This window comes from Diaporthe citri, assembly GCF_014595645.1.
Source record: "Diaporthe citri strain NFHF-8-4 chromosome Unknown scaffold_4, whole genome shotgun sequence".
Classification (NCBI taxonomy): Eukaryota; Fungi; Ascomycota; class Sordariomycetes; order Diaporthales; family Diaporthaceae; genus Diaporthe; species Diaporthe citri.
The window spans coordinates 1,727,977-1,754,316 of record NW_025064849.1 but is presented as its reverse complement, the minus strand read 5'-3'; the positions used below and the strand labels follow the sequence as shown (position 1 = coordinate 1,754,316).

The 26,340-nt window shown below is 53.0% G+C and overlaps 8 protein-coding genes across 8 annotated transcripts; 4 read left to right on the top strand and 4 right to left on the bottom strand.

Moving 5' to 3' along the window:
- Nucleotides 1-737: 737 nt before the first annotated feature.
- Nucleotides 738-1,618, top strand: INS49_009679 (uncharacterized protein; the record flags this gene model as incomplete). Its single annotated transcript, XM_043170407.1, has 2 exons — nucleotides 738-844; nucleotides 931-1,618. 2 exons carry the CDS (start codon nucleotides 738-740, stop codon nucleotides 1,616-1,618), a joined length of 795 nt encoding a protein of 264 aa, XP_043024972.1.
- Nucleotides 1,619-4,570: 2,952 nt separating this feature from the next.
- Nucleotides 4,571-6,624, top strand: INS49_009678 (uncharacterized protein; the record flags this gene model as incomplete). Its single annotated transcript, XM_043170406.1, has 7 exons — nucleotides 4,571-4,759; nucleotides 4,816-4,837; nucleotides 4,899-4,955; nucleotides 5,035-5,516; nucleotides 5,576-5,738; nucleotides 5,799-6,541; nucleotides 6,601-6,624. 7 exons carry the CDS (start codon nucleotides 4,571-4,573, stop codon nucleotides 6,622-6,624), a joined length of 1,680 nt encoding a protein of 559 aa, XP_043024971.1.
- A 754-nt stretch (nucleotides 6,625-7,378) lies between these two features.
- Nucleotides 7,379-8,970, bottom strand: INS49_009677 (uncharacterized protein; the record flags this gene model as incomplete). The annotated part of the gene is made up of 5 exons (XM_043170405.1): nucleotides 7,379-8,001; nucleotides 8,079-8,371; nucleotides 8,454-8,606; nucleotides 8,664-8,815; nucleotides 8,935-8,970. The coding sequence occupies 5 exons, from the start codon at nucleotides 8,968-8,970 to the stop codon at nucleotides 7,379-7,381; spliced, it is 1,257 nt and encodes a 418-aa protein (XP_043024970.1).
- Nucleotides 8,971-11,526: 2,556 nt separating this feature from the next.
- On the top strand, nucleotides 11,527-12,069 carry INS49_009676 (uncharacterized protein; the record flags this gene model as incomplete). Its single annotated transcript, XM_043170404.1, has 1 exon — nucleotides 11,527-12,069. One exon carries the CDS (start codon nucleotides 11,527-11,529, stop codon nucleotides 12,067-12,069), a length of 543 nt encoding a protein of 180 aa, XP_043024969.1.
- Nucleotides 12,070-13,459: 1,390 nt separating this feature from the next.
- INS49_009675 (uncharacterized protein) lies at nucleotides 13,460-14,240 on the top strand (the record flags this gene model as incomplete). The annotated part of the gene is made up of 2 exons (XM_043170403.1): nucleotides 13,460-13,768; nucleotides 13,833-14,240. 2 exons carry the CDS (start codon nucleotides 13,460-13,462, stop codon nucleotides 14,238-14,240), a joined length of 717 nt encoding a protein of 238 aa, XP_043024968.1.
- A 967-nt stretch (nucleotides 14,241-15,207) lies between these two features.
- Nucleotides 15,208-17,354, bottom strand: INS49_009674 (uncharacterized protein; the record flags this gene model as incomplete). The annotated part of the gene is made up of 2 exons (XM_043170402.1): nucleotides 15,208-15,240; nucleotides 15,528-17,354. The coding sequence occupies 2 exons, from the start codon at nucleotides 17,352-17,354 to the stop codon at nucleotides 15,208-15,210; spliced, it is 1,860 nt and encodes a 619-aa protein (XP_043024967.1).
- Nucleotides 17,355-21,754: 4,400 nt separating this feature from the next.
- Nucleotides 21,755-24,090, bottom strand: INS49_009673 (uncharacterized protein; the record flags this gene model as incomplete). Its single annotated transcript, XM_043170401.1, has 3 exons — nucleotides 21,755-22,327; nucleotides 22,401-23,565; nucleotides 23,618-24,090. The coding sequence occupies 3 exons, from the start codon at nucleotides 24,088-24,090 to the stop codon at nucleotides 21,755-21,757; spliced, it is 2,211 nt and encodes a 736-aa protein (XP_043024966.1).
- A 1,363-nt stretch (nucleotides 24,091-25,453) lies between these two features.
- Nucleotides 25,454-26,168, bottom strand: INS49_009672 (uncharacterized protein; the record flags this gene model as incomplete). Its single annotated transcript, XM_043170400.1, has 2 exons — nucleotides 25,454-25,887; nucleotides 25,949-26,168. The coding sequence occupies 2 exons, from the start codon at nucleotides 26,166-26,168 to the stop codon at nucleotides 25,454-25,456; spliced, it is 654 nt and encodes a 217-aa protein (XP_043024965.1).
- Nucleotides 26,169-26,340: the final 172 nt, after the last annotated feature.

The window sequence follows — 26,340 nt, the reverse complement described above, 5'->3', positions numbered from 1 at the left end:
CCTGACTACTTCCCTCGTATCCCGTCTCTTGCGACGTGCTTACGGCCCCCGTCAGGGAGGATAATTGAGCAGGTAGCAGTACAGGCAGTGATGCACCGCTTTGATCGCGAGAATATGGGTGAATGATGCGTCTCTTGGAAATTCACCAAACAACCATTCACAGTGCTCAGCATTGTGATTTCCAGCAAGAAGTGTTGATGGGCGCGGCCAGACGCCCAACGGAAATCGAAGCCCAGCATTGACAGAAGTTTAGCACCTTAGGCCACCCGCACCAAATCCACTAACAGTAGACTCAACGGCCTGCCCGGCCTGAGCAGGCACCGTGAGCCTGCCGCATGCGTACAAGGTGCCACTCTGCACCCCATTCTAACCAATTTGCCCGACCGACATCCATCACCGACCTTGTCAGCCCGCTTCCTAGAAAGGTCGCCTCTCGACACGCACCGAGCCCCGGACAACGTCCATTCCTTTGGGTGCTTTCTCATTTTCATTTCGTCGTCCGATTCGCCTAGGGCATTAGAAGTCTTCACGCAGTATTTGTACGATCGTTTGCGCCCGTTGCGTTCTCCATTTCACCAGGGGCGTCGTGACACATTTCCCTTTCTGACCAGCCCATCCCGAGTCGGCCGAATCATTTCCGGGAGCGCTCGTCAGCATCATTTGCCATCACCATCGACATCAACATCATCACCATTACCATCAACGCCGAATATTGATCACAACGCCATACAGCAACCATGGCTACCAAGGCCGCCCGGACGCGCTTAACGCGCGAGTACAAGACAATGCAGAAGGAGCCCACGCCCTACATCGTCGCCCACCCATGCGAGACCAACATACTAGAGTATGTCCATTCCTCCCGCTCTCTCCTATTGTGGCGACCTACGGGTCTGGTATCGCCTGGATGTGACTGACCGAATCTTCAATCAGATGGCACTACTTGATTACCGGTCCGCCCGACACACCGTACCACAACGGCCAGTACTGGGGCACACTCATTTTCCCGACCGACTACCCCTTCAAGCCACCAGCAATCCGCATGCACACCCCGTCGGGACGCTTTGCGCCCTCCACCCGCCTCTGCCTCACCATCTCCGACTTCCACCCGCGATCCTTCAACCCGGCCTGGAGTGTCAGCACCATCCTGGTTGGTCTGCTGTCGTTCATGACGTCAAACGATGTCACGACCGGCTCCATCACAGCCTCCACCGAGGAGCGCAGGCTCCTGGCCGCCCGGACGCGCTGGTGGAACTCGACCGGAGGCGGTACGTACGAGAGCGGGAAGGCCGCGCAGAAGGGAAACATCAAGGTCGGCGACGGTGGCAAGAAGTTCCGCGAGGAGTGGCCTGAAGAGGACGCTGCCAACTGGGAGTGGATGAAGGAGAACAAGATCGACGTTGCCACTGGCCAGAGTCTCAATGCCGCCGGTGCGCCTTGTGGACCGCCGCTTGTTGGTTCCATGGGGACCAGCGGCAGCCAGGTGCAAGGGGTCGTGGACGCGGTTGTGCAGCAGCGAGAGGCGGGCAGGGGCTGGATGGCCGACCACAAACTTTTGATAGCTGGCGGCGCCATTTTCTTCTACGTTCTGATTGCTCGCCTGCTTGGCCAGGGGATTTAATGGGCTGACACAAGGCCGATCGGCCAGCCAGCCAGCCAGTTCGGGTGCCTGTGTCAGTTCAGGGCTCGGTCTTCATAATTCTTTTGCTTGTTTTAGCATTGGCGTTCGGTTTGCACGTGTCTGCTGCATAGACATAACGCCCGGGGCCACACACATGACCAGTTTAGGGAAGCTCATGGTTGCTCTGCGTTTGCCGCCAGTTTGCAGTGCAGAAGCCACTACAACTCATCCATCTCAGGCATATCCGGACGAACTTGATGTGACGAATAAGGACTTGGCGGCTCAGGAGCTTTTGTAATCCATGTGTCCATTTACCTGATGATATCGAACAAACCAGCATAAGCATTTGTAAGCGTGCGTGTCGTCACCGCGGTGAACAGAGTGAGCGCCGACATTGCGCGCGCGTGGTCGATCATGATTGTTTCAACCAAGTTTATGATCAGAGTTGCGGAAAAGCCACGGGCCCGTTCGGAAGATCCCAGTTCTCAGCCCTTCACTCCACTTCCCGCCAGAGTGTTTTGTCTCCTCCATATGATGGCGGGATGGCGTTGAGTTCATGCGTGTCGGCATCACGGGTCGACACATCTGTGAGATCGTCTGATTCTGCGACGTCGTGGAGGGATATCCGCACTGGGACTCCTTGCCCTGCATGAGGCTTATACTTCCAAGGCATTCTGACACGGGGTGATAACCTTTGTGATGGATGACATACACGTATATTGTGTGGTTCTCAAGGATCTAAGTTAATTTTGTCGGCCCGTGGCGTTTCGCATCTTGCTACCTGGAGAAGCCGTGTAAGCAGTATCGCTAGAAATCATCGGGGAGATAGGCATTATACTGTGCTGCGTACATACGTGTAGCACGTATAGCCAACAAGCCTCTTCACACAATGCCATGCCGCCTCAGCCAAACAATCTTTGTGCCGGCGGGCGCGACCCAGGTAGCTGACTGCCCACCAGTCTGCCCACTTCACGAGATGATCAGCAATGTCAATTCTTGGTTGCCCAAAAGTCAGGCCGTACACGATGATGTCCCAAGCATCCTCGTTCTCACTCGTGCGGCTTGCGGCTGCCGAAGCGACAAACAAGAAAAATCGCCGACCGACCAGAGCACGGTGGCCGGGTGGAGACGGGGAGAAGCTTCTCCTGTCGTGCCCCAAAGCTAAATGAGTGGTGCTGAAAGCTTCTATAGGTCCATATTTGTTATCATCAAACTATCAAGAGTCCGGACAACAATTCACATGCCCATCATAATATAGAGGCCACGGCAAGCAGTTGCCTATCTTCCTTGGGTCTGCTGTGGGACTGCCGTCGTAGGGCTAGTAGATGGCACTCGGGTTGGATCCCGCGAGTGGGCCTCCCACGTTGTATCCCAGATCTGACAGGCAACATCCTTGCCGACAATGGGCCTCCGGTCCAGGGGCTGTCTCATGGCCTCCATGCGTTCTGCTTGGCCCAAGCCTGAAGCAGCAGCGACAACTTTGTCCCCTCACATTTCACCTCTCAAAATCTCAACGCGGTGATCACAACTGGACTGCCGGGCTAATGATGAGCCCACTCCAACGCCCAGCATCTGTTCAACCTCACCAGTCACACGTGCGTACAGATGATACTGTCTGTCGATTACCGTTAATATCTGTGCACAATGCGTGGATTGAGTCCGCGTGCGCGCCACGCCATCTGCCGCCCCACCGGCCCTTTATAGCAACTCGCCAACCATTTTCGAGACGTCGGCACGGGGAAGCAGACGCATTCTACCGGGCAGAGCAAGGCACTAGTCCGGGTGGCCGTTGTCCAGATGGGATGGATGGTGGGACACCATCTTCAGCCTCTGGGCCCTAATGCGCTGTCCACGGCAACAACCCTGGCGCAGCTGCAGCTCCTGAGACTGCCGCCCACCGCACTGACTGCGGCATCCAGCGCATACAACTAACTTCCTCAGCCGTCGTCAACGGTTCGCCACCAATGAGACGCCTGCATACTGCTGCTCTCGCAGACACGTCAAGCGTACCGGATCTGCGCAGGCTGCTGGCGATCCCGGTGGCTCGAAACCGCGGGCATCGGCAAGCCAGTCATACACCTGCTTGCCCACAATCCGCCGTGGCAGGGGCGAGACGGTTGCCGTCTGGTGTTTGTGTGCAATGACAAAACTTCGCGCAGCGGATGCCAATCATCGACTGACGGTGTTGCGTGTCGTCTTCTGGAAGCCCTCACTTTCCCGTCGCTACGGCCTGCTGGGATCAAGAGTCATGGCTGTCACGAACGGAGACCAAGACCCGTCTTGGATCGTCCAAAGTCAGAGTTTGCCGGCAGTCTGAGCGCAGCAGATGCGCTTGGTGAACGTCACTAACGGTATAATCCTTCAGACGAGAGCCTTGCTATTTGCCCAGTCTAGGCTACTATTCTTGCCTCCAGCCCCATCAATACGGAGTGAATGTCCCTGGTTTTATTGAAGTCTATTCAGTGGGATCCATGTCTGCAACGAAATATCGTGAAGCCCCTGACAGGGAGCCATAACCACCTGGGCCCTGGTCAATCCCCAGGAACAGCGCCCGGACGTCAAAGTCGAGACCTTGCCCACAATGCACTAGACCTAGAGCCTGGGCAAAGTTCAATCTGGGCACCCAAACCTTGTGACTTCACCGGTCAGGGGAGCAGAACCTCAAACTGCTCTGCATGATGGCCATCGGCGGCTCTCTCTCGAAACACTCCCATTTGTGTTGCTGCCACATCTTATACCTTCTTTCACGTATATGCTCTTTGCTACATGTTTTGGCGTTTGGGGATCAGCCATGGTGTTGTGAAGTCGGCAATTCATTGATATACATGCCATCCTGAGTCGCTTCGCTGCAACCTCTCACCAGGCTTTCATATCTCTCTCTCTCTCTCTCTCTCTCTAATGGCCCGGCGCCCGAAATAAACAAAAAATCCGTATCAACAAAAGCCAGCAGATATGGCGGGCCGTATGAGCTGGCCCCTCCAGAGGGTCGACACCAACACGTTCGCTCAGATGGATACGTACCCGGAGGACAAGAAGGAACCCGATGTCGAGGTCATGTCGATTCGGAGTGATGGCGACTCAACGCAGGTCGTGGGTAGCGCAGACATGTTCGATGAGAATGGAAACCTGAGGTTGATTCCGGTGCGTTGGTCCTCCACCGGCTAAGGAAAACACCAGGCTGACTCTTCACTGCCTAGATGCCCACATCAGATCCGAAGGGTAAGACTTCTCAATACGGGTAGTATCACAAATATGCAACGGTAGACTGACGAGACGCCAGATCCCTTGAATTTGCCCAATTGGAGGAAATGGACTGCCGTTGGTACCCTTTGCTTCTGTGAGTAGCCTCAACGCATCTCATCGTCGTACCTGGCCACTCAATTATGGCGTCTGACTGGTCCTGCCCATGGAAATAGTCGGCTCCTTGGCCCTCTCCGCCGAGGTCATCATCGGTTCACTGATCCCCATATTCCTCCTCGAATACGCCGGCCTCGACCCGACAACGATCAGGAACATCGACTTCGTTGCCGCGTCCGGAGGCAAGGGCACGCAGCTCAACCCCTTGGCCGTCATCCCGCAGGGCGTGAAGCCGCCCAGCCTGGAGGAGGTGTCTATGCTGGCCACCATCCCGCTGCTCACCAACGGCATCGCGAGCTACCTGCTGGTCCCCCTCTCGATCGCCATCGGCCGCCGTCCTGTCCTTCTTTTGACGGCTGTGCTCGCCTGGGCTGGTGGGCTGTGGGCAGGACTGTCAACTTCCCTGGAGTCCCACCTCGCTGCACGAGCGGTCATGGGACTGGGTGCTGGTGCGGTCGAGGCGTTGATCCCGCTCATTGTGCAGGATATGGTCTTTATCCACCAGCGCGCCAAGGCACAGTCTGCTATCGTGGCTAGCCAGGTGAGAATTTCCTGTTGCTCTTGCTGTATGTGTAAGCTCACCAACTGACGGTTGCACAGGGCTTCATTATCATCGGTCTGGGCATTGCCGCCCCGTATATCTCCGCTAACTACAATTGGCGATATCTGTACTACGCCACTTCAGGCGCCGGTATTGTCGCGTGGTTACTCCTGATCGCACTGCTCCCTGAGACTCGATGGACCCGTTCTAAGGAGGCGCTCGGTAAGTCTCTGAAACTACTTAACCTTTCTATTAACACTTACTGATGGCACACGAACACAGGCGGCAAGTCCGAGGAGAAGCTTGAACCCGGAGCAGTTCGTCCCCAGATCGACTATGCCAGGTTCGGCCCACGTACGCTCTGGACGAACATCGGCATATTCAACTACGGCTTCGAGTGGAAGAACGCCGGAAAGTCGATGCTGGACACCCTGCGGACGACCTTCTTCCCGGCCGTGGTCTGGGGCGTCCTGGCCAACAGCGTGTTCCTGGTCACGAACCAGGCGGCCCAGCAGCTCGGCTCGTTCGCCCTGCTCGCCCAGGGCTGGGAGTTCCAGTGGACGGGTCTGTCGGTCGTCCCCTTCGTGCTCGCCACGGGCATGGTCTTCGTCATCGTCGGCCCCGTGGCGGACAAGGTGTCGACGCGGATCGCGAAACGTCGCAACGGCGTCCGCGAGGCCGAGTACGGCCTGGCCAACACCATCCTTCCCTTCATCGCCGGCATCGCGGGCTGCTTCGTCTTCGGGTACGCGGGCGAGTCTGCCGTGCACTGGTCGGTGCTGCTTCTCGGCTCGTTCCTCATCATCTTCGGCTTCCTGTGCCTCATGGTCACCATCAACGTCTTCATCGTCGAGTCGTACCCGCAGTGGGCCGGGCCTGTCTTAGTTAACGTCAGCTCGCTCAAGATCATCATCGCCTTCTTCTTCGCCAGCCTGGCTACCACCTGGGTTGCACAGAAGGGCCTCCTCGCGACTTTCGTCATCTACGCCGAGACCATGATCGTTATCTCCATGTTCATGCCTGTGGTCAGTACCATTCTTCTCCTGCTACACATCCCCGATCTTTGTGCTATAGAATGTTCCAGAATGTGTCACTTTGGGATCCATAGCAGGTGACTAACAGGTACTAGCTCTGGTTTACCGGCAGGAGGCTCAGAATTTGGACGGCCGGAAGGGTCAAGTCCAAGCCGGCGCCCAGGACGAGCAGCTTCGGTGCGCAGTCGAGGTTCTCCCAGTGAGGTCTCGCACTGTGCTATCAGTGGGTTAGACCGGCCGCAGGTCGCATAACGTCGCCTGTGAGGTACGATTTGATGAGTGGCTTTTGAAAAGCACTTCTTTTAGTTCTGCCCAGGGTGCACTTGGATATCAAGCGATGCATGCCAGACTGGGCAGTTCTTAGACCCAAAAACTCTCCAGTCATTACCAGATTCGTGGATTCGGAGTTTTGAAAGGTTATCGGTGGGATGGAAATAGAACCAAGGGACATAATTCAACCAACTGGGCACAGGTGGTTGCCGCCGGCTCATGTGCCCGTGAGCAAAGAGGCTTACTCCAGTGCTGAGCGATGGCTAGGAGGTTCGCAGGGGGTGCCCGTGACCCGCCGGGGACCTGGAGGAGATTCTATTTCACCGCCGTATATATACATACATGAAGAAGAGATTCGTCTAGTATCCTATACGACCCAAAGCAAGCCGTACAGGTCATCATCAACGAGCTATCCAATACCACATCCCTTCTTTTTCACATCCGGATCGAACACCTGAACTCGTAGCAAAGCCTGAGGGCTCCTTGCGCCTGGCCCGTCGGTGATGCCACCAGATGATCAATCATTCTTGCCCGAATCGAACGCAGCCCAAGAACCGATTAGATTTCCAAAAACACAGGATCGATTTCGGAGTAGTCCCACGGGCCCAGTGGATCTCCAGTGGTCTCCGGTCCAGGATTCGACAGGTCCAGCCCCAGGAGGGAGTCGTCCCTCCTCATCGAAGAGCTAATGCCGCCAGAGAGCAAAGGATCAGTATTGTCAAAGGCCCGAAAACAGTCTTGGACCACACGATCATCAATCGACGGGAAATTGTCGTCGTCTGTGAGCCGCCCTGGACTGGCCGTGACAACAGGGTCGCCGCTCGTCTCATACGGCCTGACCTCATGAGGTACATGGTACTGCGTCCCAGGCTGGGCGGCGTAGAAGACATCGTGTGTGTCTCCGTTGTTCTGCGGCATGGACCCGTACCCGGAATCCGCGTCCCTGGGTCTGTTGGCGCCGCTGACTGCAGAGTTGTCTCCGGCTCGCAATTCGGCATTGACTTTTGACACGTTGGTGGCCGTCGTCTGGCGTGTCACGCGAGAGGCCCCTGAGCGAGGTCGAGAGAAACCTTCGAAAATGCCTTCGCCGTGGCTGATGGATTGTTGGTCGGTTTGTGCCGTAATGCGACCGGGCGCGTAAATCATCTGGGGCTGCACTGCCTGGAATGCCGCGGTTGCATCTGAGAAATGACAGATTGATTAGCACCCATGCAGCACACGAGGTGGCCAATGGTCATCACCAGGGGGTTTGACCAACGGTATGTCTCCGGCACAGGTTTCCGGCACGCCTTGTACAGGGCTTCCAGCTTGGCTTCGACGTCTCTCATCGACCTGATCTTTTCGAAGAGCTCCTGCTGCTTCCAGTCCAGTAGCTCGATTCTGCTCTCGTCGGGGCCGTCGAAGTATAATATACCGCGGCGTTTTCCGTCGCAGCTCTTCCAGTGGTCTTCCTTCTTCTCTTTGACATCCTTGCGAGACGTGGAGATGCTCCAGCGAAGAGGGCAGAACCCACAGCGGAAGAACCGAGTATGCTTCCGCCATATGTGCTCGCTGCAGGGGCGTCGTCAGCTGGGTTTTCATGGTTGGGAGGGGCACTGTGCCCTTGCCGGACGACGGCCCATGTTGTACGTACAAGAGTAGCCTAGGCTCTTTGAATCCTTCAGTCGGCTTGCACACATCGATGTTCATGTACGTCTCGGGGTTGGACTTGGCAAAGGGGCACGCGAGCCCACGGGTCCCGACCTCAGCCCTGTTGTACAGTTCCGGCGCCTCATGCTGCCGGCCGCTGGTCATTGACACAACTTAGTAGGTTCGATTCGACGACGAGAACGCTGTCTCAAACTGGGCGATATAGCCTTTGATCCGACTCTGGCGGTCGGTCTCTGGCCCTACTACGAGGAGGGCGAAAGGCTCGCTGCCCGGTGTCGTGTTCAGGAACTTCTGGATCTGGAATGTCGGGGGGCGTCCTAGGTTTGCGGCGGCCGAGGAAGAGATCTGCCGGGCAATCGATCAGCAACTTCCAGCTTGCCTTCTCGTGATGGCTTTGGGACGTCTCAGGCGAGCGTGCGCTGAATGCAGATGTGGTTGGGTTGTTGGTCGGCTCGCGTGCTCACCTGGGAGGATGATCGACTTCCGCCGTGGAGAAACATCCAGACGCTCCTGAATAAGTATCTGAGTTGGGGCAAGGTTTCTTTCGCGGAGCTCTCGAGCTCGATAGGGGTCGCTTTTTAAAGCTGCTTCCTGCTGTTTAGACGATGGAGCCATTCAAGTTTGGCAGAAGAGGACGGGGACGGGTGAGTTGGCGAAAGGGGAGGGGAAGGAAAACCAGACCAAGACCCTGCGATCGCAGCGACCCTATTCCCGCTTTTCGGCCGCTCCGAGCACAGCCCGCCCATATACGACAGGTTTGAGACTGGCAAGCAGTCGATGCCCCGCTTCGACTGCTAGATCTGCACGCATGCAAGACCTCATGCAGGCTGGCTGCTAACCAGACCTGTTCCGTACAGGTTCAGTTGCGGGGCTGCTATGCACGTCGATTGTGGCTTACACTGGGCTTCAGTTTCGTACAGACCCCAAATTTTCCGACGCGACAGATAGTGACATGATGTGTAGAATATGGAACCCCTGACCAAGTTCGTGGTTATAAAACATAGGTATATTTAATGTGGTGAAACATTGTTGAAAGACCGAGTTATTGTCCTACCTAATCTACGCACCAACCCGCCTGGCGGGTAGCGAGACAGTTTTAAATCTGTCGTACCCGAGCTGATTAGTATGCTGACAATTGATAGCAGTCTGAAGACTTCCTGTAAGCGCTGTTGATCACGGTGACAGCCGCACTTACCAGCTCCATCACTCTGTCACGTCGGTTCATACAGCTCGTGTTTGCGCCGATAATTTCGACGGTCTGCGTCTGTCTGACCAGCTCCGATCTATATAACAGGGCAGATAATATAAGTTGGCGGGTTACAGTTGAATTTAAGGGCGGATGATAATGTGTCGCTTTGAAAGTTGCTAAGTTAGATTGGGTCCGCCTTACAAGAACAACATCCGCGTGTAAGAACACTGCTTCATAAATGGATCGACTTCTCTAAATGTTACGTAACGGTTTGTCAGAATGTATATTCTGTTAACTAGTTGTCAGTAGTTGGCAAATTACTAATTTGATCACAAGTATGAATACTGTATCACCCTGTGGATGCAACAGCAGTAACTCCCGTCCATAATGACAGTGAGATATTGGACAGTTTGGGAAGAAATATCAAGGCAGTACCGCAACAATAGTCTATTGATATCAACCATCTTGCACATAAGTGCAAACGTCACCACGGAATCAGAACATGGGCAGTCGATGTGTGGCGCTCTATACTGCACGCTCCGTTGTCAGTCGATCAATCTTTGCTTCCACCTGAGTGCAGGGCCCGAAAAAGAAGATCGGATATTCTAGCTGTGCCTCGAAGAAGATCCTAGTTGAAAAGGTCAGCCCAGGTTGATGTTGGTCCCACTAAGCGATGTCCCCACTACCAGCCACTTTTATTCTCACCTTTCTTCTCATCCATTTTACTCACTCTAATTATTCACTATTAGAGCAAACTCCGCGGAGCTCAATTCACACCACCGTTTCAGCCTAACTACGAGGCTGAACTCCTATTTACTTGATTCTTCGTCTTCGCCGACGTCATCTGGCCCTCCGTCTCCACATGATAATACAAGCTCTGAAAGTCGCCCTATATACCTGCTCAAGTAATGACATCACAATTCTGGCAAGTTTCGACTTAATGGGACCACCGTGGATCCTGCCAACAAAGACAACCAGGTGGCGAAAAAGAATTCAAGGAAATTGGCCCCGGCCAGAGGCGCTCAACACGATAGCACTGGGGCTGGTACGACTCCAAGACAGTGCACCGAATCGCTTTCCAGAGCCCTGTCTGATATCGCAAGGCAGCCGTCTGGCAGAGTGCCCACCTCAAACGTTACGAAGGGCAACATGCGCAAGCCAAATGTCTTGCAAAATCAAGGAAGAACTGGGCCGCCTAGACCCGGTGTTACAACTAGTCCAGATCCCTGGGCCATGGCCTCTTAGGACTATAAACCGCTCATTCTCGTGGTGCCGTCGCCCCCGCCGGTAGTCTTCGGGGTCGAGCTGCTAGACAAGCAAGGCAATACACTTCACATGAGCTCCGGGACAATAGACGGAATTTTGGCTAAGTATGCCGGTCGGTTAACAAAGATTCGTGAGAAGCGCAGGGCGGAACAAATGAGAAAAGCGGGAAGAGAAGCAAAATTGGCTGTTCGAAGCAAGCTGTGATTATATACCTATATTATTGCTTCGGGACAGAGTTTCCTTAATATGCACAAAAGAGCCAGCTTCATTCAGATATCCGCCGGCCCAAGACCGAGCTTACTGTATGAAATCATGATTGCCAAATAGACCTTGAGAATATTCACATGTGACGGGGAGTAGCAGTCGAAGAGCCAATACACCTCACAGAACACGACAGGACTAAGATAAGATAAAATAGGTTGTTCTCCTATCACCGTGCTCGAGGTTATGCGCTCATCAGCAAAATCCCGGATTGTGTCGCTCCAGTCTCCACAAACATTGTTTGGGCTAAAATAAAGGCTCATGTCACACAATAGTACTCGGTTCAATGAAGGCCGTTTCCCCTCCGCACCGCGGACATGTGCGTGATGAGACCTTCGATATGAGACTGCCCGAGGCGAAAGAAATCAGCTCCAGCGACGACGGAGTGATTCTTGGCTCATTCCAAATGGCAGTCCTCCGCTATTCCTCCTACCGCTTCCGACTGGATCGCATTATCTCTGACATCAAGGAGCATCTTTACTACCTTCCGGACAAAACTTCCCAGGCTTTGACGAGCGTGAGCCCCGAATCGCACCAGCGTAACATCAGACTGGACTTGGATGAGTGGTGGGAAGAAACTGTTCTCGGCTTGGCTGCTATCACTAGCGGAGTTGGGGCTCGACAGAAAAACATCTGGCGGCTGAAACTGGAAATTCGATACCACCTGGCACTAGTTCTGTTATACCATCCGTCGCAAGAGATACGTAACCCATCGCAGGATCATCTTTTGCAGTGTTTCAGCGGCGCCTGTTCGATCTTGGATCAGTATCAGGCCTTATATGAGGCAAAAGCGCTCTACCACGGATGGTTCCCGGTGCAGTATCTTCGCCGCAGGTGCAACGCTGGTATACTCTTTCTGGACTTCGCCAGCTGTGCGGCGTGACGCGACTGGTGTGCAGCTGTTGCGCAGGCTGAGAACGTGCTCGAACCTGCTGAGCGCCGGAGGGGAGTGGTGGCCCAGTGCCAGGAAGGGCCTGGACAGCTTGGGCTCTGTGGTTGACCTGACCATCCAGAGGTTATACGATGGGGACAGGGTTACGTCTAAACAGCGCCGCCTGACAGGTCCTGAGGAATCCGAGAGACCTAGAATCACAAGCCTCCATCACGGCACGTCGGAAGGCGATGCGGTACACGCTGCCCAGCACCATACTTCCTCTTCCTCTACCGTGGCTAATTTATCTCAGCCATGGACCCAGCCTTACGACTTTGCTCACGACGCAGGGCCCGGATCCTGGGCCTCGACCTCGGAAGATCTGGAAAACAATCCTCGACGCCCATTTACAGCTGTTGAAGAGGCAAACCCCCAGGAGCCAGGTGCAGAAGGGCTCTTTCCCGAGATCGAGGACTTCCTGGCCGACTTCAATCGCTCTGAATTCAGCTGGAGTTTCCGAATGAGTGCCCCCCGCAGGAGAGCAACTCTATCGGCGACACCTGGACCGCGGGTTTGTAGAAGGCCTATTTAATTCGACGCCTCCTTGAGGGAGGTACCTATATCGCAATTCCCTGATCCCCTGCGTGAACCAGACCTCGGTAAGCCGAGTCGTCATCGCGCAAGGAGCTGGGGTCGAAGCTCGGTTGGGGTCACTCTCGGCACGGAGCACTCCAGCGTCATGCTGGCCGGTACGGAGCCATCCGTGATGTGGCACACTAACAACTCCGGAGCCATCCGTGCAGGGCGCCGTCCCCACAATCATTCCGGAGCATCGCGTCTGAAGAGTCCGGTCGCACTCAAAGACTATCACATGCTTTAGAGCCCGCCATGTCCAGTCCAGGTCGAAAACTTTCAGATCACTTCGCGATCAAGTACTGTTGCTGTATCCAACATGGGCAGCGGCGAGTAGAGCGACCTCGCTTTTCGCATAGTTATTAGCCATTTCGCCATTTGGTATGCGACGGACATGTTGCAGAAGGCTCCAAATTCCAGCCCCAAATGTCCAGGCAAGACGTTTATTTGCGACCCATGCATCTTGGGTACCTGCCAGTCCGCTCGAACCGGAGAGAAAAACCCGCCCTTGTCGTGCCCTGTAGACCTCCAGACACAGTTGATCTGACCGGGGTAATTAAAGCAAAATGTCCTCGACTATGATTCACGACTCCGGACACTCGCTACGGTTCGACGAGCAGGGACTCGACCCCTGACCCTTTCGGAGAAGATTTTATACAGCCACTTGGACCTCGGAACGCGGGAGTGGTCTCTCGAGGACATAGAAAGGGGCAAAATCATCCTACATCTACGCCCGGATCGGGTTGGCTGCCACGATGCTACGGCGACAATGGCGTTGCTTCAGTTCATCAGCACCGGTCTCCCGAAGGTGCAAATACCGACCACCATCCATAGCGATCATCTCATCGTGGCTGAATATGGAGCCAAGGAGGATATGCAGCGGGCAAAATCCGATCACAAGGAGGTGTATGCCTTCCTGAGCAGCGCGGCGCGGAAGTACGGCATCGGCTACTGGAAGGCAGGAGCCGGGATTATCCACACCACCATCTTCGAGAACTACGCGGTCCCGGGCGGGCTCATCATCGGAACGGACTCACACACCCCGAATGCCGGCGGCATGGGAATGATGGGAATTGGGGTCGGCGGCTCAGATGCCGTCGACGGCATGGCGGGAATGCCCTGGGAGCTTGCGGGCCCTGCAGTCGCGCGGGGCGCGCTGGTGTATCGTGGGCGACGCCAACTACGGCGAGGGCAGCTCGCGCGAGCACGCGGCGCTCGAGCCGCGGTTCCTGGGGTGCAAGGCCGTCATCGCGCGGGGGTTCGCGCGTATTCATGAGACGAACCTCAAGAAGCAGGGGTTGCTGGCGCTTACGTTCGCGGATGCCGCTGACTATGATAGGATCAGGGAAGGGGACTCGATATCCCTTCCCGGCATCGAGGATGGGGAGATGCAGGTCGATGTGCCGATTATGATGATTGTGCGGTCTATGGACGGGAGCGAGTGGAGTGCTGAGTTGAGGCATTCGTATCAAGCGAGGCAGATTGAGTGGCTTAGGGCGGGGAGTGCTTTGAAGTATATCAAAGCCAATGCTTTGGCGAAAGACGAGTGACCCACCTTTGCCCAAGGGAGCATGCTTCGTATGGACTCACTATGAAGCAGAATCAAGGCTATTATGCACTTTTATGACCCATGAGGTTGCCTAGGAAAACAATTTAGAGCTGTGCTTGTCAGGAACGGGATGTCTAGGTAGCATGTACCCCGCCGTCCTGACACCGCTGCATCACCTGAATGCCACCTGGCATTCGACTGAAGTCTGTAGCCGAAAGACCTTGTGTCTATCCCCATTATGTTCAGCAGTCTATCACTCGAAGTAGACCCCGACCTCTTCCATTTTCGATTTTGTCCAGTCAAGCTGAGTTGCGCTTGCAATGGCCTCGAACGATCAGGCCGCAGATTGCCTTCTGATCTTTCGCAACTCACTCCTCGGAGGTGTAATCTACACGCCCAACCGCATTTGTGGTCTACACACCACCAGCAAGTGTTCCCTGGGCAATGGATGCACCTGTTTTTCGCCTGGTTAAACAATGTGCGGCGACGGCCAAGACGGGAACTTCGTCTTCAATCTGGACAGGTTCAAGAACTTTAACTTAGGCCCCAACATTCTTGGAATGGTTACTTGCTCCGATGAAAGATTTGATTTAAACGCAGAGAAGAGACATGAATATGGAAGTATCAAAGTGTGACCAGATCTACCACCCAAAATTGATTGCCACTGTATCGAAGCTCAAACGTCTTTCAACTCTTCCGGACGTTTTTCCCTTCCGCAACTTTCAGTCTCCGCTTGTTCAACCGGCCTTCGAAAGACTTGAGCAATGCAAGAGGCTCTGTTGTAGGCATGAGTTGTTTGAAGTGATCTGGTAAGATCCTATTGCCCGTTGTAATATTTTCAGCGTCATCACTTTTCTTTGGAGACTCCTTGAAAGAAGGACGACGTGGGCGAGCCTGCTCATCTAGAATTCTGTCCGATGCCACTTTGTTCTTCGGCATACGATCATCCTCGGAATTCCGCCTGGTGGTCAGCCAATCCACGAGAAGCTGATAGAGATGTCCTGTGGGAGGATAGTGGGGTCAGCATCTGATTCAGACCGGCGACGAGTGCAATCGGAATGTAACAAGTCACATGCTTACTTGAGATGGTGAGCAAGAGCATAGAATTGCCGAACGAGATCAGCACAGCTCGCGATGTCGCATAGATAGGCATCACGACAATTCCGATGGCTACCCTCCAGATGGCGTTGACCGAGAGGTTCCCGGTCCCAAGAGTTGTCCAAGCTGATGAGATTATGCGTGTTGGCACTTCAAGGAAAATGTAAGCAGGCCAAAACCAAGAACTGACCAACCAATCCTTCTTAAAGTATGCCTGGTGCAGCCTCTGTGATTCACGGTGCCCATTGTAGGTCATCGTGCCCTTGACCAGGAGAGACTCCAGCCTGGTACCGTATGAGTATTTTTGCACCTTCCGGTTGACCACATGAATGGCCTGCTTGGTCCTAGAAATCATGAAATTGACCACAGAAAGTGCCTTCGCACTCGCGGCAACAAAAACGCTGACACCGAAAACCAAGATGGCAGTGACTGCAAAGGCGGCAGCGGCGAACTTCGCGAGAGAGACGATCAAGTCGTTACTAGGCGCGCCGTTCATGCTGTAGAAGCTCGATGCGAACCCGAGAGGCAGAAAGATGACAGTCACGTACGTGAAGTACCGGATGTTCTGCTCCCTGTTTGCCTCAAGGTCGGCTCGTACATTGTCTCGGCGTGTGATTAAGGTCTCCCTCAGCTTGCACATCTTGTCGCGGCAATTCTCAAGATCCCATCGCTGCCTTTCGGTCTGGTTGCGCAGCTTGTTGATGTACCCTCGGTATTTTCTCTCATCGTTCCGTGTCCACCTAGGCCTTTCTTGACCACGATCGACTTCCCTAGTAGCCCATTTAGAAAGTGTGCTCAAGGATGACGTGATATCTTCCTCTGCTTTCTGTAGAAGCTCCTCATATATCTGCCAACGATCTTCTGATAGTGAGTACGCCTCCGTTGTCAGTACGGAGAAGATGAGATTCCCTTTCTTTAGTCCAAGCTCTGTTTCGATGACGTTCAATATCTTATTGGATGCGACCAGGATAAGCCCCAACATGTGTTGAAGAAGCTGCAATTCCAGAACCTTTCGCTGCCAAAATTGTTTATCCTGGCGAAGGTTTGCACCCGGGTCCCCTGGAACGCCGCGCACAATGCGCGAAACACCAGGGACGTATTGGATAAAGTGGCATGTCCAGTAGCGGTCGAAGAAGTCGCCATCGAAACGGAAGCTCATTGACGCACGTCTCAGCTCTTTTTCAGAGCCTCTGGGCCAAGGCGCTATGATTGGATGGGGCAAGCCTGGGCAAAGTGGTTGTCTCTTTTCGTAGATTACCCAGAAAGACATGTGAAGCTCTGTTTGCCAGACATTAAGGACCATGGTGGTGTCATCCCACAGATGGTTTTCATATTCTGCGTGACGATCAAAGAATAGGGACATGGCAGGCTTCTCTGCTTCGGTAGTGGCGAGCCAGCAAAGAAGGGCTGTCTGTGGGTCGGAACGCAAAGGTAGCCACAGAAAACGTTTTTTTGCCTTGATTGCAGATCGAGCCTCAGAGATTGTGTCCCAGAGTTCTTCATTGGGATTAGGGCCGGGCAGGTAAGAGATGAAAGCGCCAAAATCCCGCTTTCCTCGTTTCCGTCGTCTGCTCTTTTGTTTCGGCAGGCTTGCCACCAGGCCATCCATGGCCCAGTCGAGCTTGAAGTGTGAGAATGGAAAATTCTCCGACAACCTTCCATTTAAAGACGCAAGAGCTTTGACTATGACGGAGCTGTATTCATCGACGAGTCTGTACTGGTCAAAGCTTTTGGCAAAAGCCGACTTGAGTTGCTGGTGCAAATCGATGTTCTTGGTCAGCAAGAAGTCTGGGTAATTGTAAAGCCATTCCTCATCCAGAGTAGTGATACTGCTGGCATCGATCATGTTGTTGAATGGCATTGATTTCTTCATGACCATCGAGGTCCGTTTTCTGTCAAGACGGCCATCTGCTCCCAAGAGCTGTGCCAACGCTCTGTAGTCGCTGGCATGTTGATGGTTCACCGTTCTCTGCTTCTTGAGTTCCGCTAGAATCTCATCGAGGACGGTAGTATTCATGCCGCGTTGTGGCTGATGAGTGTTGTCTCCGATTTGCTTTGCAATTGCGGCCGGTGCGTAGGGAGTGGTCTGTTCGGATTGATACGTTGCATCAAGCTCTCTAGCATATGCCAGAAGGATATGACAGACCTCGAACCCGACATGATAGTAGTAATCTCTATTCTCCTCTTCTGAAAAGATTGATGGCCCCCTAGTTGTGATATCCATTTCCCCAGGGATGAAAGCATTATGGGCGCTGACTTTCATGAGGCTTTCCACAGACTGTTTGAGCAATTCGGCAGGTCTCCTCTTGTCGATAGAGAAACCTTTTAAGCCAGCCACTGCTCCCAGGGCTGACCGCAATGGACTTTGCCTCTCCTCCTCGAGAGTCTCTTCGTGATGACTCTGAGATCTGATAGTTCGCTCCCAGAGCTCGCTGAAAGGTGTGTCGGGGAGAAAGAACTTCCGATCGTGACCATAAAAAAGTGCTGTATCCCGAGTATGGAAGAAGAAACGGGTTTCTCTTGCTGAACGAGTTACGGCCAGCATACGCTCTTGCGAGACGTCGTTTTCAACGGTGAACCGCTGGAGCACTGCTCTCTGGACATCTTTGGGTAAAAGCCGTTTAGCTTTCGAGGAGAATTCCAGAAATGTGTCTTCCTCCCGCTCTCCGCCCGAGCTGGTCGTTGCGTTTCCCGCGTTGAGTTTGGATGCAGGTGACGGAGAATATATACTGGAGACCCATCTGTCTGATGAGTCCCTCTGATATTTGCTGCTGGCATCAGCCAAGCTCCACAAGTCGAGATAATGTAGTTCGCTCAGACTGTTCCACAACCAGAAGTGATCATCGAGACGATATGTATTCACTCCATCCTCACTTGCGTGACGCCATGCACAGGCGTTCCGTTTGTCCAGATCGTCCAGCTCGTTAATCCAACAAACCCACACGTCTCTCAACAGAGCCAGATAATGTCTCAACTTCTTGTCCTCCAACCTCTGAATGTTTTGCGCTGTTTGAAACCATTTGATGTATGCCGTGACTTTCAGAATTTGAAACGGAGTGTCCGTGATAGCATCTTGTGGCTGCCATGATGCACTCCAGTCGCTCGGCATGATTGTGCCGTTGACCCAGTAGTTGGCCGCAAAGCAGCCGGAGCCTAACAGACTATCAGTGTCTTTGAGTGTTAGCCACGGCTTTCTGACCCATTCGAGCCATCTGATGTGCCCGCGGCAAACTGCGTCGATTCGTCGTTGGAGTGAAACGACATATGGTACTTGCTCCACAAATGGCAATCGTCTAAGTACACCAATGAGGAACTCGAATGCAAAGCTAGAATATGACCCTTAGCCCAGGCTTATTGTTACAGGGTGACATATAAGACTCACAAGCTGGCAGAAGTGCATATCCTGTGACCGGCCATGTCTCCGCACGTGAGGGCGAGTGGGACTTCGGGCTCAAAGTTTTCGCCTTTTGACGTGCCCAACACACCAAAGCTGCTCGTGTCGGGGTCTCCCGCCGGCGTTTTCGTTTCAAACATTCCTGTTTGGTGGACAAGAACCGGGACCGAGAGAGGAATCGTGCACGCAGAGAGGATGTGCTCCGTATGGCGCCATGTGAGATATTCGATGGAGTCCAGCGGAGAAAGCTTCTGAGGCGCTGTCATTGTTCCATCGGTAGCAGACCTTGTACTCGTGTCTTGAATCACGTTCTGCTTCTCTGAAGGCCCGGAGGCTGCCAATACCTCTGCTGTGCTCACACCCATTTCTGAATTCACAACAGCGGACGCGCCGTCATGTTCTGCCATGCTATCTTGCGCGCCGACCTTCGTAGTCCCAGCATTATGTGATGTCCGCCCTCGGCCACTTGCATCTCGCTTGACGTCTCGCTCTTTGAAATCTTTCTTGCAGATGCGTAGGTCACACAGTGATTGACTGCATTTGCAGTCATCTGTGCTAGAGTGGCCCCATAGCTGTTCTGTTTCCGCGGCAAGCATCGCGGCAACATCAGTCGCTTCAGCGGGAATGAGGAAGTTCTTCCAGTGCACCTCGCCTTTTGGTATGACGATCAGTTTGTAAGCAACCGTGATCTCAAGCACGCTTGAGCTACTTCCACAGGCCCCAATGGTTCTATGGATACGAGTAGGCTCCATTTCCATTTGTAATGCGTTCCCGTTCACAAACACACTCATGATAGAAACGACAGCGTGGGCATCCTGGGCAGACCACGTATCTGACATGCGCCTCTTCTGCCACACTTCATCATCGCTAGGAGAATGCTTCGCTTCACTTGGAGGACGTCCTGTGGATTGTTGCTCGACAGGTTTGGGATATTCGACACCGGTTTCATGCTGGTTGATGCTGGCATCTTTCACGACTGAGCTTTGACCCCCCTCAGATGGCAGGCCACGTTCCGGGTCATCGTGGCCTGAGGTTATGTGAGTTCTGACATATTCCTCGCCTAAGGACTTCGGTGAAGACGTCAGTTGCTTCTGATTAGAAGTTCCTTCTGTTGCTTCGGGTGACTGAAGCCCTTGTCCTTCATGGTCAAATTCGCTGGCACGTGGGTTGACTCTGGCGTTGTTCTCTTGGCCCGTACTTGATTTCTCACTGTCGAAGACATTAGCTGTGATCCAGCTGAATCCATTGGGTCCTCGACCTCGAATGTAACCCTTGCTGCTTCTTTCGTTGTAAGAGGGATCGTTGAGGTAATCGAGGTCTCTGATCAGTATATGCTGTTTCATTTGGGCTGAGAAATCCTCAATGGGTGAGCTCCCCGTGTTGGTGACAACGAGCTGCTGCAAAACAGTATTGTTCTTCACTAGCCACTGGAAAGACATGTTCGCACTCATGCTACTGTTAAGCTCTTTCCCTGTGTGCAATGATTAGCGAGCGAAGCCCTTCCCCTGGATGCTAAGTTGGCGAGAGTTCCTCGGCCTATCTTAAAGACCCTCAGCCATCCGGACTTTGTTTTGCAGCAATGTTTGTGATACATCCTAGCCATCGCCTTCTATCTAAGGCTCAGAGGGAAAGTTCGTTTGCTGGGACACTTACATTCGTATCTCGGCCATCTCCAATTCACCCATCTCATTTTCGGAATTCCATCTGGCAGAAACCTCCTTGGTAGGTACAGCCCGAAGGAGAGATCGTCGTTTCCTAGACCCAACCTGTTCAAATCATCGGCTCTACTAACGACAAGGTAGGGCTCGGCGGTATCTTGGTGATCGATTGAGAAGACCCCAGAGCTCCCTGTGCCAAGAAACTGACTCATCTGCATCAGGTCTCCACAGGGAGACACGGAAGCCGTCGTTCCTTGGTCTCCAATAGAGGCGTGGCATGCCTTATTTAGTGCATCTTTCCATATACCACAGTGTTGGTCTTTGGGCTCGAACAGTCGGCCTGCAGTCCCAGGACGCCCTTGAATAATTGTTAACCAGCCGTCGTGCCGAGTTGAATAAAGAATTTGTCAACTCACTTTGGATCAGCGACTGGAAGGAAGGTTCATTTTCTGACGGAACTCTTCCCACCCACAGGTCAAGATTTTCCCTGAGGGAGTCTTTGAAAGCCGGAGAAGCCTCGTCAGTTTTTGAGGTAGATGCGTGACTCGCGGCGCTACTTGAACGTCTGGAATCCATGAGCACACATGTCTGCTTCACAGAAACAAGCAACGGGAAAATGGGAACAATCTGCGTAAATGTTCTCCGAGAGCAGTGGAGGCACCGGCAGAGTCGAAGAATAGTAAAGCCTGGATCATAAAATCTGCGTATGAGACAGTCGCCTCGCAGATCACGTTTAGAAAGAAAACACAGTCAAGGTTGCCCTGGGGTTAGTCAAATGCCGAGGTGAAGATGGATGCTCCAGATTTTACCATGGAAAAATGTGGCTGGGGGTATTTGATGACTGCATCATGCTGACACGTCGTTCATTGGTCTCGAGTTCCGGTGATAACCCAGCATGAGCGACTGCACAGCTCATTGGTTGCCTCAAAATGCGACTGACCACGCTGTGCAACCCACGAATGCACCCGAAGTAGTTCGTACAGTAGTCGACGGGTGTGGTCCAACCGAAGGACTTGCCTTTAGACGGTGGACGGATAAATCGTTGTGACTTGCCTTGGTACTGATATCTCACAGTCTGGCCAGCTTTATCGTCATGCCTATCTAGACATCAACATCCGAGACGCGGAATTATCTGGGCCCGAACGTTTGCTTCGTTAGTTGTGGCGAGCTCGATCTTACAGTGAGTACCGACGCAAAGCGTCTCGAAGCCAACTGTGCTAGAAACCACATGGGTGGCCACCCTTGCAATAGCGAGGGCAGACTGCTGCCTATCGTGGGGGCGGCGCTTACAAGTGCAACCAGTACTACAGGCTGGCCAGCCAGTTCTCTATTCATCACAGCATGGTAACATCCATTAATAACTAATTACACAAGACGCGTGGCACTGTTCTTCAGTCCTTGTGCTGTCATTTCCTTCCCCAAATCCCCATCTTTCATCGTCGGAGACGCCTTGCATACGTTTTCCATAGGTACTAAATCCGCTTGTACCAAGTTCAGCCACGAATTATCACCGATCCGCGAGACCCGAGTCTTTGCCAGGAAAGCTGTCGTGACCAGGATGATGAGGCCAACATGCACAGAAAGCACTGCACAGACCGCCGCCAGGCCCCTGATGGACTGAGGAAATTGGATGTCCCTGAACGACGTGACTGAAGCATTAGCTTCAAAGTCGTAGTATGGCAGTGTCTCATAGTAAGCCAGACGGCCAAGGATGGTGTAGTATGCCTGCCAGGCCTTCGAGGTGTCCCTTGTGGTCTTAAGTACATCTTGGAAGATTTGTCGCTGAAGGTCGTTATTGGTGACGTAGCTAATGTTGGCGGCAGTATGGTTCGCAAAGTTCATATCGCATTCTGCGCACATCCAGGTTCCCCAGCTGTACACGTCTTTGCTCTCCATGGCCAGGGAGAGCGCCGAGTTGACTTCGCAATTTCGTTGTGTCTAATTGTCCGGTAGAGGAATTCCATGGCCCCAACGAAGGCTCATCGCAGGGCTGCTGGCTCGTGGAATTGACTTGAGCGTTGATCGAGGCGAACGAGTCAAAGCAGAGGGACACGGAGAGACGGAAGCCTGGGACGCTGGGGATTGTGAAAACAAGCCATTCGTCTTGGGGGTTGATTAACAGCTTATTTTGTTCTTGATTTGGACTGAAGAACATGTTGGCCTCATTTTCGGGCAAAGCAGCTGTGAAATTCAGCAACTCGTAGCTCCTCCCGGTCATCAATCGGACATTGTCCCCTTGTTGATAGTAGGACAAGTTCCAGGCAAGAAAATTCGGGTTCTCCATGGTAAAGTTCATAGAAAGTGCATTTGCAGCTATGTTGGGATAACGTGGGTCAAGGGATGAGACGAGCGCTGGGCCAAAATACATGAGATTCTGAGCAATGGCCCAGTTGCTACCTGCTCCATGAGCGAAAGGTATCTGTTGGCTCCAACTGAGGTTCACTGAAGAGTTGTTGTACTGATCCGTTTCGAGGTTGTACGTAACTGGTAGGACGCCGGAAGTCATGGCTGGCTCTTCTGCAAGTATAAGGCCGGGAGGCACGGATTCTGGTACCAGAGAGCCGTTCAAGAGATAACCGAAGTTTTCCGACTCGTAGCCGATGCTGAAGTATTGATGAAGCTTGGGCCTGATGCAAACGACCCTGGAGTCCTCCATGGTAGCCATGCCGACATAAGAGTGTATCATCGTTCGTTCAGACTGGTTCGAGAATGGCATGAACGCCCTCAGAGTAGACCCTGTATCTCTGACCGAATCGGTTGATAATATCTCACTCGCTGAGGGGTTCTCACGATGCTCGGCAAAGACTGAGAATTCCGGAAGAAACTCCTCCCAGAATGATGTCTGCCCGACGAGTCTGGTTGCATTGAGCTGACCGATTCCTGCTGACCAGGACAGTGCCGCAAAGGTTGTCTCGGTCTTAGCATGGTCTATAAGTGCCCCAATGGCGAGAGCTCCCACAAGTACAGTGGATGCAAATTGTAGAGCAAACGTTGTGAGGCAGAGCAGCAATGCGACTGCGGCCCAGAGTCCCGAACGGGAGTAAGTGTCTCGCAGGGCGATAGTCAGGCTCTGCGGCGCATTGTTGACGTAACGCAGCGCGTTTACCGCGGCCGAACGATGTAAAGCGACGCCTTTAGTTTCCATTATGACAGAAGCTAGCATCGAAGTGGCGATGCTACGACCATCAGAACAAGATTCACGGGCTATAACATAGGGCCAGGACTTACCCTGCTTGGGCACTAACAGCAACGCGTAAAACCATGGAGCTTATCGTGACAGACTTCGAAATCCAGCCATTCAGCACTATCTTGAGCCACGTTCCGTTATTTTGGGTACCATCTAGGTTCGACCAGAGAAAGCCGATGAAGGCGACGCAGCATGGCACGGTCACGTTTGCCAGAACGAATGTCGATGTGGCCAATATTGAAAACTTGTGTAACTTCGGAAATTCGATCATCTCTGGGTCTTGAGGTGCCATCGTTGGGGCTTCAATGGGCTTTCCGCTCTCATTGTAAGCGGCCGCGGAGGCACTACGAGATCTTTTGGGTGGTTTCGGCATTCCATCTTCGACGGCTTCCGGTGGTGGAGGTTGCTCCTCAAGAGAATGCTCGGTCTCATAGATCGTGCAGCCACTAAGGGTTTCCTCAGAGCGTTGAGGTTTCGACTGTAGGCAGGCAACTTCTTCGCATTTTGAGGCCATGGCAGTCTTAAAAGAATAAACTTGATAATTCAAAATTGTATTGTTGTTTAGATTACTCCCCTCAGAGTTCGTCCGCCCATGGGCAGACATTGCATGAGTGCACATGGTTGGATTGTGCCATCTCTTTGGCATTCCGCTGCTGTCTTATATAATTAGCCTAGCTCCCACCATTGACATCCATCTTAAAGACAGGGTATGATCTAACATGTGCATTTGAGCTTTGGCGCAAAATCCGATCCAGCACTTCACCCAATTGCAAATACAACCCTCGCAGCATCAACATAGAACCAAGTACCCAATGTTATGATAGCGAATAGTAACTAAATTTAATTCCCCGTTCTTTTGCCGCCTATGAAAAGAGCTACATGCTGTTTTGACAACACGAGGCCTCGGGGCAGTATGCATTTTTGTGCATCACCGATTCAGCTGGCTGCCCCTGACACCCTCTTGAGGCTGTCCTGCTGACTGCATTGGGCCCTGGCCCCCACGCATTGCCCTAGGCCTGATCTGTTGATTGTGTGGATGAACATGTCTGATATCTAGCTACCTTCTCCAGCCAATGACTGTTGCAGGGGCAATAGAACTTGATAGCTTCCTAGCTGCAAGTATCCATTAGTCGATACCCCGCCGTCACCAACAGCGGATCCGCCACACCATCTGCCTTACATACTAATGTCTATTCGGCAAGAGCAAAGCTGAGGCTGTTTATTCAGCGCCTCCAAGGTGTTTAGAGGGTGCGTGAGGGTTGGTCAGCATGGTACAAATAGTTGATGAATCATCTCAGATTGGTCAATACTGCCCGCACAAGTGAGAATTCGTCTGTTTGTGGGTGGATTTTGATTGGCCTTCACCTAATCCCATATGTTGTTTGCTGGCTGGCAAAATCACGAATAGAAGCCTGAGAACGGTCTCAGAACCAAGCAATCAAGTTATCTTACTAATGGCGTTCTTTTCACTCCCCGGAAAGCCATTCTTGGATCAATGCCATTTTGTTAAAATTGTATCACATGATATGTTCAAATATTTCGAAATTCTAAGTGTTGGATCAATAGTTGGATTGACGGTAATCAATGCCAACCCAGTACTGTATGTTTTGGATTACTGTTGTGGTGTCGCCTATCAGCATAATTTTTTTCCCGGGCTTCGCACAGTCCCGTAACACATGCTCGTCCGAGAAAGCTTTCTTCCCCGAATATTTGAGCTAGATGGAATTTGTTTCAATATGACCGCCTGCAGCAGACACACAGAGCAGCTCGGATTAGTGCGGGATCGATGTTGGGACAACGTGGCCTGAACAGATACATTTCAGGCTAGCTAGGTATATCTCAATAAGGTGTTTATGCCCCGGTATCATTGTCTCTTTTCAGAAGGCGAGCTGCTTCGCCTTCCCCTCCGGCGAGCAGCTCACAAACCGCCACCGACGCGGGTTCCACATCGGGACGGCCTTGAGCATGATCCACTTGACAAGACCCTTCAGAGGCGGGAACACCTCATGCCACATGCCGCCCTCGAAATCGACCGTGTCCATGTTCAGGAAGAAGACTGGCAGGACGTTGAACACGAACCCGAGGCTGAGCTGCTTCTTGCCGGCCGCGTCCGCGATGCCCAGGATGTCGATCGGGTTCTCGGGAGTGCTGTACTTGGACAGCGCCACGATGGAGGGTGGCTCCGACTTGAGGTGGGAATGGAGGGCGTCCTTGAACGAGTCCATGATGGTAATGAGCTCGGCGGCTGAGAAGTTGGCGCCTTCCTTCTGGAGGTAGGCCTTGAAGCGGTCCATGCCTCCATGGAAAGCAGCTGTAGATGAAAGATCAGTCTTTGTACTTCTTGCTTCTCCATGGGAGCGGTCACAACATACCATGCTCGTCGTATGCAGTACTCATGAGCCCTGTCTTGCCAGCAGCCTTGTCGAGGTTAGGGAAGAACTCGGTCTCCTCATAGTGGTGGTGCTGGTGGACGCAGTCGTGCCAGGCTATGCAGTAGCCTGCGAAGTCCAGCTTGTCTGCATCTGGCACGCGTGGGGCTTGCTGATAGATGCTGTTAAAGCCGCGAATAAAGGCATTGTGGCTTAGGGCCATATGAGAGGCCTCGACTGTAAAAGGGTCCGTCTGAAGGACTTCATCAGAGCAATGTCTCACAGACACATCGGAAAGATCCTACCTCGCCTGTCTGGAACTGTGGAGTGGATATGACCGCCAGTGGCGAGTCTGTGTACGTAGGAGGAGAGGTGGTCGCCATCGCGGTAAGTGG